Source organism: Oncorhynchus nerka, linkage group LG15, assembly GCF_034236695.1.
Source record: "Oncorhynchus nerka isolate Pitt River linkage group LG15, Oner_Uvic_2.0, whole genome shotgun sequence".
NCBI lineage: Eukaryota > Metazoa > Chordata > Actinopteri > Salmoniformes > Salmonidae > Oncorhynchus > Oncorhynchus nerka.
Window position 1 is genome coordinate 62,619,868 of NC_088410.1, and position 11,213 is coordinate 62,631,080.

The 11,213-nt window shown below is 43.4% G+C and overlaps 1 protein-coding gene across 1 annotated transcript; it reads right to left on the bottom strand.

Annotated features, from left to right (window-relative positions):
* Positions 1-16: 16 nt before the first annotated feature.
* Positions 17-3,896, bottom strand: LOC115143689 (G-protein coupled receptor 182-like). The gene is made up of 2 exons (XM_029684162.2): positions 3,495-3,896; positions 17-2,451 (listed from the first exon to the last, which is right to left on the bottom strand). Exon 2 carries the CDS (start codon positions 2,446-2,448, stop codon positions 1,351-1,353), a length of 1,098 nt encoding a protein of 365 aa, XP_029540022.1. The 5' UTR covers positions 2,449-2,451; positions 3,495-3,896; the 3' UTR covers positions 17-1,350.
* Positions 3,897-11,213: the final 7,317 nt, after the last annotated feature.

An 11,213-nucleotide genomic window follows, 5' to 3' on the forward strand; every position in this document is an offset into this window, starting at 1 on the left:
AAAAGAAGACAATTGGTATTTTCTATATCCACATCCTGAAGCTGGTTTATCACATATGTTCAGTAGCTTGTTCAACACAGTGTTTTTGAACAGATTGGCAGTAGGATAAGATATTACAACCAAACATGTAAAGGAAAAAAGTGATCTATCAAAAAAGCATTGAGTGAGACTGTCAAAATAAGCTGTCAAGTATTATTAATCTAACCAAATTTGACACATTTTGAATTAGTTACCACTTTCTTGATCTGTGCTTAAAACCATCTCTGCATGGGGGCGGCAGGGTAGCCTAGTGGTTAGAGCGTTGGACTAGTAACCGGAAGGTTGCGAGTTCAAACCCCTGAGCTGACAAGGTACTGCCTGTTCATCCTGCCCCTGAACAGGCAGTTAACCCACTGTTCCCAGGCCGTCATTGAAAATAAGAATGTGTTCTTAACTGACTTGCCTGGTTAAATAAAGGTAAAAAAAATCATTTCAATCAGTGTTTATGGACATAGAACATGGAAGATATTCCCTTCCTGGAAATGGCATGCCACTGGGGGGCCCTTCATTAAGGAAACGAGAAACAGGAAGTGTGTGTGGCAGAGGAAAAGGACGCAACCGCCAGCGAGGGTGGAAGGTAGCCTAGCGGTTAGAGCGTTGGGACAGTAACAAAGGTTGCTTGTTTAAATACCAGAGCCAATGTGCCCTTGAGCAAGGCACCATTTGTTCCTTTTTTAAGGGGGTAGGTCAGCTTTAGTATTGCAGATAGATTGTGGCTTCCATCAATGTAATTGTCTGCATTTCCAATACTCCATCATTTTTTTGAAATACATAAAATAGATGCATTTAAACAAATATATATATTCCTTTATTTTCCCCTACCTCCCCTAATTGGAATAAACTAATGGAAAACAACATTTAGACTTCTACATCCAGCTTATACATACTGTACTATATACATTCTACAATAGTTATATTTAGTTTGTTTTGCAGTCCCATCCTTCAGCTCCACTCAACCACTCCCATAAGCAAGGAACTTAACCCTGATTTGCTCCAGGGGCGTCGTACTACTATGGCTGACCCTGTAAAACAACACAAATCACTGTGGTCCTTTGTAGCTCTGTTGGTAGAGTATTGCACTTGTAATGCAAGGGTATTGGGTTCGATTCCTGGGACCACCCATATGTAAAATGTATGCGTGTATGACTGAATAAAAGTGTCTGCTAAATGGCATATAATATTATTATATATTACTGCACATATCTGGTGTATGTGACAATAAAACATCCACTATTGCGGGTGACATGCGGTAGAATGTCCCTTTGCCATGCTTGATGAGTTTTTGTTCCCCCTCTACAATGGTCCCTCTCTTTAAGACTCCACATCCGATTGGCTGGTGCTGGCGTTACTCAACTCCTTTGCCTTCTCATTGGCCGCTGCCCTTCCATTACCCACACGGTTGCCATGATTCTCGTCCCTTCCCCTGGCGACAGCGTCTCTGGGCAGGTGGCGAGTCAGGTCGGCGATGAGGTTTCCGCGGAAACTTCTGCTGAGGAAGTTGTAGAGGATGGGGTTGGCCACACAGTGGAACAGGGACAGAGCCTTGACCACGAAATAGGAGAAGTAGATCTTCTCCACCGTCTGGCAACTCAGTACCCTTGGGTTCAGCTCATCCACTACCAGCAGCATTAAGACAATGTGTAAGGGTAGCCAGCACAGCACAAACACCAGGGAATACAGATGAACCAGCCACAGCTCCTTCCCCCGCACCGCCCCCTCAGGTCTGGCCCGCACCGCCCGCAGGGTCAGCAGGTTAAAGGTCACAATGATGGCTGCCGGGCCCAGGAACTGGAAGATAAGGTAGAGGAAGGTGTGGGCGGTGTTCCAGTCTATAAAGTTGTGCTCTGGGTAGCTGTAGCAGCCTGGCTCGTCCCACTCCAGCAGTGTCACATGGGCATTCTCCAGCAGGCCCAGAACCACGGACAGTACCCAGAGGAACCCACAGAGAAGGCATCTGAGCCTGGCCTGCTTGGGGCCCCAGGGTCGGGGCCCGGTGCGCACCACGGCCAGGTAGCGCTCCACCGTCATGTAGGCCAGGAAGAAGGAGCTGCTGTAGAAGTTGATGTCATAGACGAGGTTGGTGAAGCGGCACAGAAGGTATCCCCACACCCACACGTACTCCATCATCGCCTCCAGCATAAAGAAGGGCACCATCACTGTCATCAGTAAGTCCGACACGCCCACGTTGAGTATGCAGAAGAGCACGCCGTTGCGGCTGCTGCGCCGGTGCCAGTTGACCCACACCACCAGGGCATTGAGCGTGAGGCCAGCCATGAAGAACAGCAGGTAGAGCAGGAAGAGCGCCACGCGCCTCGAGGTGTTGTCCAGGTCCACATGGCACTCATGGATGAACCAGGCAGAGTCTGTGTAGTTGTTGTCGTTTGAGGCAGAGCTGGGGTGTTCATCCATGACCTGTAGGTGGACAACGGTAGTGTATCCAGATGAAAAAAACAAATAAATACAGTGTCATAAGGATTTCTATGACAAACATCAGGGGTGACCACAACTACATTACCTTTTGTGTGTGTTTGTAGCCAAGTTCAAAACCCCACTGAGGACGTCATTACAAAAGGATGTTTGTGTAAGATTGCATCTCGGAACTCATCCCAAATTACATTCCCTTCCAAATACCCATTATCTATCCTGATTACCTAGTCACTTTTACCCCTACCTACATGTACATATTACCTCAACTACCTCGAACCCCTGCACATTGACTCAGTACCATTCCTATATCTCATCCCGGAACTTTGGGTAGGAGGCAGTTACAGAATGGACTGAATGCATGTGTTCCCCAGGGCGAGGATCAGAGGAAGTGTATAAGAATATTAAAGGATCACAAGAGGTCTTGACTGTTACACATATCAAACAATCCTATGAAGAACATTAGATCCAGATTAAGTCAGACCAGAGACTTGACTGATACAATGCTGCAAATCTGTGGTACTTCTAATCTATAGATGTTGCTGTGGATATCATATCTAAACGTAAGTTTAACAGCTAAGTAACAATGGCTGGAAAATTACCAGACCATATGGAAAGAGCCTATATGAGAAATAAGTCATAAAAAGCTCTCTCTTACTACTACTGAATGAAGGAGGAAAGCTAAGAGTAAGTCCCAAATGGCACCCTATTCACTACATAGTTCACTACTTTTGTCCATAGCCTGGGCTCTAATCAAAAGTAATGCAATATCTTTTATATTTTTCCTTTATTTAAATAGGCAAGTCAGTTAAGAACAAATTCTTATTTTCAATGATGGCCTAGGAACAGTGCCTTGTTCAGGGGCAGAAGAGATTTTTACCTTGTCAGCTAGGGGATTCGATCTTGCAACCTTTCGGTTACTAGTCCAACGCTCTAACCACTAGGCTACCCTGCCGCCGGGGAATAGGGTGCCCTTTAGGAAGCAGCCTGAGAGATGAAAGTAAGAGGGGACTTCACATCAGGAGGCTTACCTTGAGCAGTGATGAGAGGACGAGATCAGGAGCGAGAGAGCAGAGCTGTGCACCTGTAGGATCCACTGCAGCTGAGCAAGATCAAAGTCCTGGCTGCACTGGCTATGTGTGTTCCTCAATGACCACTGTACTGGTAGAGACATGAGCCTCACAGTTAAAATCCTTCCACACACCCACCTCCCCAGCCCTGACTCAACATCGCCCAGCTAGAGGAGGACAGGATATCCTCGCTAGAGGGGGTTTGGGGGACATTCTGGCAAAAGGATTAGCAGACCAACATAGAGGGGGAGATAAAAACGTGACAGATTAAAGAAGCCTCCAAAAAGAAGAAAAACAGACAATTGCACATAACTGAGCCACCCTGAGTTCATTATTATGATGTCACTAAAGGGGCTAAAATGAAATCATTATTAAGACTTGAGACTACCAGGAGTTGTGAGCAAGAGCCAAAATCTATCATAGAAAGGTGAGGGTCAGAGGTCACTGAAGGTCAATGTCACCTTAATCAGGGAGGTCAGGGAACCAAAACAGATCCAACACACTTTTCAACAGTTGCAAGATTAGGCATGGAACATATGGAGTCCAAGGTTTATTTTTCACCCCAGGATTAACAGTCCCTATCTGAGATTGAGTGAGCCCTGAATCATTTCTAATGATCATGTCAACTCATAATAAACCATCCATAAAAAACAATTATACAGTGCGCCCCAAAAGCATTGGGACAGTGACACAGCAGACAGTCAGCTTTCATTTGAGGGTATGTTCATCCATATCGGGGTGAAGCATTTAGAAATTACAGCACTTTCTGTACATAGTCAGTCCCTCCCCCCCATTTTAGGGGACCAAAAGTATTGGGTAATTAATGGCAAATAATGTAGTGTCATTTTTATTGTAAATAAGAATATCATGTTTCTAAACACCTCCACAATAATGTGGATGCTAACATGATTACGGATAGTCCTGAATGAATCCTGAATAATACGTGAGAAAGTTAAAGATGCACAAATATCATACCCGCCCCAAATGTTAACCTCCCCTGTTATTGTAATGGTGAGAGGTTAGCATGCCTTGGTGGTTTGATATTTGTGCATCTAACTGTTTGTGCATCTAACTCAGTCATCATTAGTCACAATTCATTCAGGACTATACGTAATCATGGTAGCATCCACATTAATGTAGAAGTGTTTAGAAACATGATATTCTTATTTACAATAAAAGTGACTCCAAAATGACAATACTTTACCATTCATTTCTATTGGGCACAAAATAATCTGAAACACAACCAAAACATCCAACAAGTTTGTAAAATCACAAGCTTGATATAATCATTGCGTGCTAGGAATATGGGACCAAATACTAAACTTCTGACTACTTTAATACACATAAGTGAATTTGTCCCGATACTTTTAGTCCACTAAAATGAAGGGACTATGTACAAAAAGTGCTGTAATTTCTAAGCGGTTCACCCGATATGGATGGAAATACCCTCATTAAAGCTGACAGTCTGCACTTCAACCTCGTAGTCATTGTATCATTTCAAATCCAAAGTGCTGGAGTACAGAGCCAAAACAAAATGTGTCACTGTCCCAATACTTTAGGAGCTCACGGTATATATAAACATGAATAATTTGGCCCTTTAAGCATTGTGTCATTAAATAAGTCCTCAGTCACATAAATCATTTACACTTAAACTCATCCATGCAACTACTACGATTGATTGTCAATCACAATCTACAAAGTTGTACTGTTCATCTGTCATCACTGAATACATGCCTGCTTGCTGCTACACTGTGTTTGTCAATAAAGATGACAAGTAATAGGTGGCAGGGACATTGAGCAGCCAGGTCACGATCAGCTTATCAAGACACTGGTGAGTGGTGGCGTGTGTGCTTCAGTGCCGTTTGAGTTTTTCTCACTATCTATTACCAGTGTGTGCATCTGTCTGGCTATGTTTCATAGGGAATTGTTACAAGACAGGTCGGGACACAAGATACTCATGAATAGGTTTTGGAATGTTGACAATTTGGGATATATCTCAATTCGGACAAGTTGCTCTGATCGTCACAATTCAAATTTTGCCCCAAAGAGTGGCAGACTCGAGTGATTGACGCCATCACACACATCAGCAAGTGGCCATTCCATAAAGGGATAATTTTATTATTATTTTAACATAGGCGACGTATAGTCTTATGTAACCAAGTCTGAGGCACTGCGTAATGGGCAGGTCTGTCTCACTGTCTGGAGGATCTGACTGCTATGATTGAATAGAGCACAATCAGCACAGCTGCTTCTCTCGTGTTAGTTGGCACTGTGCCAGTGGGCATGATCCTAATCCATTCCCAACCCTTCAGCAAGTCATGACAAACTCACAAAGCTCAGCTTTGGACGAGACGGACTTTGTAGTCAATTCTTACACTGGAATTTATGTTTCTGACTCTTATCGATGCCACAAAATCAGAAGTTGGTTCTAAGGGGAGTTAAAAAAAAAAAAAAAAAAATTGTACCTTTATTTTACTAGGCAAGTCAGTTAAGAACAAATTCTTATTTTCAATGACGGCCTAGGAACAGTGGGTTAACTGCCTGTTCAGGGGCAGAACGACAGATTTGTACCTTGTCAGCTCGGGGATTTGAACTTGCAACCTTTCGGTTACTAGTCCAACGCTCTAACCACTAGGCTACCCTGTCGCCCCAAGAAGTACAATCCTTTGAGCCGGATGACCTTTAACAGTGCTTTCAGAAGAGAACTGTGCTGAGTGGGCAGAATCAGGGGTTGAGGAGATACTCAGCATTTTCAAAAGACTGTCACCCTAACCAAGACTGCAACTGAGTTTTAGAAAATAATGGAAGAAGCATCTTGAAATTCTACAGTCATTACTGGTGTCTGCATCAGGAAAGACAGTGCTATGGAAGTTTTACATCCACAAACCAATTTACCCAGTACATAGTAGCTACAGTATGTCTCGCCCCAAACCACAAGATTCTCTAAGACTTCTCATCTTACTATTATTCCACAGCTACGTTAGGCTATTTCAGATCCTGCCATACCCAGTTTAAATACTGCTGCCCTCTATTGTTGTCTTCTATAAGCCCTGAAATAATGTTGCCACCTAAACATCTATAACAATTAAATTGTCAGTTTTACAGAGTGCATTCTGTAGTTTCAAAACAGCATTTTATTTTCAGTTTAAACTGACAGCAACCGTAAAGAGTATACACTTTTTCTTTCAAGCACAAGTTTCTGCTGCAACTTGATTTTTTACATTACAATAAAGCTTGCACAATGATAGACACCAGTGCTTGTTTCTTGTTAAGTATACTGAGTATATCATGTATATTTATAATTGGCATTCTCTGTTTAACTGATTGAACAAGCTTTATTTGTATATTGTTTTTTTGTGGTGTGGTTTTCATATAAGCCCTTTTGGGTTTCCAACTTCACCTGCACACCATTTTAACCTGTTTATCTGTACGGTTTTGTCTTTCACTTGATTTCTTTGGTGCGAATAAATTAAAACAGTGCTTGTTAGAAAGTAACAAAGTTAGTTCTCATCCCTTATCTCTCTCAGGTCAAACAGATGTTTATCTTGTATTTGTTTCACTCACCTTTTCAAACCCCTGTGTACCTCTCGGTGTTTACTCAGCAATTTCCTTTGTTCCCCGTACCAACTTATTTTGTTGATCTTCCTTATTGCAACAGGAAAACGTGTCAGCAGATTTATGATATACAAGGTGAGGGCAATAAAAGCTGTGACCTCTGACCCTAGGCCTGCTGTTCTGAGGAGAATGTTAAAGGAAATACCCCCTCTAAAAGGATGTTACACTGAAGGACTAAAAACCATGAAGGCGTTTGTGTGATGTCTGTCAAAGCACACAAAAACAATGTACATGTAATGGAAAGTGTTTGTGAGACAGATTACCTTAGTTCAAGCCCAGTCGAGAGGCAAGTTGAGTCGAGAAAGCAAATCTGCTAAGGAAGCACTGGGACACTGGTTACATGCACACACAAATACACAATGAAATCATTCTAGGAAGCTTGAGAGGGGAGGGGTATCTGGGGAAAGGACATGGTGAGTCAGTTTGACTCTCTGTCCAAGCAAGCTTTTATGACTCAATGTGTGTATTCCATCCATTTAGTGGTGCCTCCCCATTCAACACTATGCGTGGGTGGTTAATGCTTTGGGTATGAAATGTCTGTCCATCCTTATTATCCCTGTAGTAAATCAGACTGTTACACTGTTAATCAGATTGCGCTGTGATTGCCTGCCATGTGGGATTTGGTGGTTTACTGGAAGGCATTAACATGTTAATGATATCCCTAGATGTTCAAGACCATTATTTTCCTCCAAACAGAATATTGTCCAGTGTTACTTAGTGTTTATTTTTCAGTATAACATTTCTATTGTTGACTCCGGAGTTAAATCAACTTTGTAAATATGAAATTAACACAGTGGTGTAAAATAACCCCAGTGTTGGTGTTAATAACCAGTGTTGAGTGTGAGAGTGTCCGTTTTACTCTGTGGAGAGTATAACGTACCCATCAAAACCACATCCACCATTATCAGCATGCTCTACTGCAGGTGAAAATGTTAAGGATTGTTCTTAAATTTGTGTTTTTGAATGCACATTGATTGATTGATTAATCTTATGCTACAAAGATAAATAACCTATTTTTCTAAACTAATCCAATCAGTTAGATTTATTGCAGGTGATTAAACAATTCCAACTGTCGGATGTCCTAACGCTGGCAGGATTCCAAAAGGAATTACATTCTGAACAAAAATATAAACGCAACATATAAAGTCTTGGTCCCATGTTTCATGAGCTGAAATAAAAGATCCCCGAATTCTTCCATACCCACAAAAAGCTTATTTCTCTCATTGCGCACAAATTTGTTTACATCCCTGTTAGTGAACATTTCTCCTTTGCCAAGATAATCCATCCACCTGACAGGTGTGGCATATCAAGAAGCTGATTAAACAACATCATTACACAGGTGCACCTTGTGCTCAGGACAATAGAGAACGGGGAGTACGTCTCAAGGACAAGGTCACTATCTCTGTTGGCTGGGTAGTGAGACAGACAGTGTGTGCGTAGCAGGACATGTGTGTGCGTATGTTTGTGTGTGCATATGTTTGTGTGTATGTGTGGGCGTGAGAAGTCAGTATAAAATGAATTGTTTTGTATTCTTGACTTTAGAATGTTCCCGTGAATAAACATTTAACTGTGGTAGACTGGGCCTCCGTCTGTTTTCATTTCTATCAGTATCTTACAAATCCTGATATAGCAGACTGAGTAATTACAATTGAATTGGGTTATGTACCTGGAGAACATAATTCTCTTATCACAACCGCAGACCACGTGTTACCACCTAGGACCTCCACATCCGGCTTCTACACCTGCAGGATTGTCTGAGACCAGTCACTCGGACAGCTGATGAAACGGAGTAGTATTTCTTTCTTTAATAAAGCCCTTTTGTGGGTAAAAAAATAAATAATTCTGATTGGCTGGGCCTGGCTCCCCAGTGGGTGGGTCTATGCCCTCCAGGCCCACCCATGGCTGCACCCCTGCCCAGTCATGTGAAAGATAGATTAGGACCGAATTAATTAATTTCAATTGATTGATTTCCTTACATGAACTGTAACTCAGTAAAATACACTGCTCAAAAAAATAAAGGGAACACTAAAATAACACATCCTAGATCTGAATGAATGAAATATTCTTATTAAATACTTTTTTCTTTACGTAGTTGAATGTGCTGACAACAAAATCACACAAAAATGATCAATGGAAATCAAATGTATCAACCCATGGAGGTCTGGATTTGGAGTCACACTCTAAATTAATGTGGAAAACCACACTACAGGCTGTTACATTACTTTGATGTAATGTCCTTAAAACAAGTCAAAATGAGGCTCAGTAGTGTGTGTGGCCTCCACGTGCCTGTATGACCTCCCTACAACGCCTGGGCATGCTCCTGATGAGGTGGTGGATGGTCTCCTGAGGGATCTCCTCCCAGACCTGACTAAAGCATCCGCCAAGTCCTGGACAGTCTGTGGTGGATGGAGCGAGACATGATGTCCCAGATGTGCTCAATTGGATTCAGGTCTGGGGAACGGGCAGGCCAGTCCATAGCATCAATGCCTTCCTCTTGCAGGAACTGCTGACACACTCCAGCCACATGAGGTCTAGCATTGTCTTGCATTAGGAGGAACCCAGGGCCAACCGCACCAGCATATGGTCTCACAAGGGGTCTGAGGATCTCATCTCGGTACCTAATGGTTGTCAGGCTACCTCTGGCGAGCACATGGAGGGCTGTGCGGCCCCCCAAAGAAATGCCACCCCACACCATGACGGACCCACCGCCAAACCGGTCATGCTGGAGGATGTTGCAGGCAGCAGAACGTTCTCCACGGCGTCTCCAGACTCTGTCATGTCTGTCACGTGCTCAGTGTGAACCTGCTTTCATCTGTGAAGAGCACAGGGCGCAAGTGGCGAATTTGCCAATCTTGGTGTTTTTTGGCAAATGCCAAACGTCCTGCACGGTGTTGGGCTGTAAGCACAACCCCTACCTGTGGATGTCGGGCCCTCATTTACCACCCTCATGGAGTCTGTTTCTGACCGTTTGAGCAGACACATTTGTGGCCTGCTGGAGGTCATTTTGCAGGGCTCTGGCAGTGCTCCTCCTTGCACAAAGGCGGAGATAGCGGTCCTGCTGCTGGGTTGTTGCCCTCCTACGGCCTCCTCCATGTCTCCTGATGTACTGGCCTGTCTCCTGGTAGCGCCTCCATGCTCTGGACACTATGCTGACAGACACAGCAAACCTTTTTGCCAGAGCTCGCATTGATGTTCCATCCTGGATGAGCTGCACTACCTGAGCCACTTGTGTGGGTTGTAGACTCCGTCTCATGCTACCACTAGAGTGAAAGCACCGCCAGCATTCAAAAGTGACCAAAACATCAGCCAGGAAGCATTGGAACTGAGAAGTGGTCTGTGGTCCCCACCTGCAGAACCACTCCTTTATTGGGGGTGTCTTGCTAATTGCCTATACTTTCCACCTGTTTTCTATTCCATTTGCACAACAGCACGTGCAATTTATTGTCAATCAGTGTTGCTTCCTAAGTGGACAGTTTGATTTCACAGAAGTGTGATTGACTTGGAGTTGCATTGTGTTTAAGTGTTCACTTTATTTGTTTGAGCAGTGTATTTGAAATGGTTGCATTTACATTTTTGTTCAGTATACATGACTTTGCAAGCCAGCATAATGTGGCTTGCAAGCCTGATGTGGCCTGTAAACCATAATATTCCTAACGCCACTGTGTTACATGCTGACCAAACCGGCCACGTTACGTGCGCGAGCGTTACAAAATAAATATACACCGTAGGAGGCTGTTGAGAGAAGAACGGCTCATAATAATGGTTGGAACGGAGGAAATGGTATCAAAACACCTGATGCATTTGATACCATTCCACTCTAGTCATTACCATGAGCCCATTCTCCCCAATTAAGGTGCCACCAACCTCCTGTGATTTACACATATTCAATAATTTCATCCAAACTGCTCCCGGGCATCTGCGTAGCCTGGTGCTAAAATAGAACTTGGTTATATGAGCCCGTTCTATTTTAGACGTTTGACTCGCTGTAAGTACTACCTCTCTTATATACCCATTCATTTTTACGAGGATATACCCATGTGGGTGATTGAAAGATGAACGAGGTCC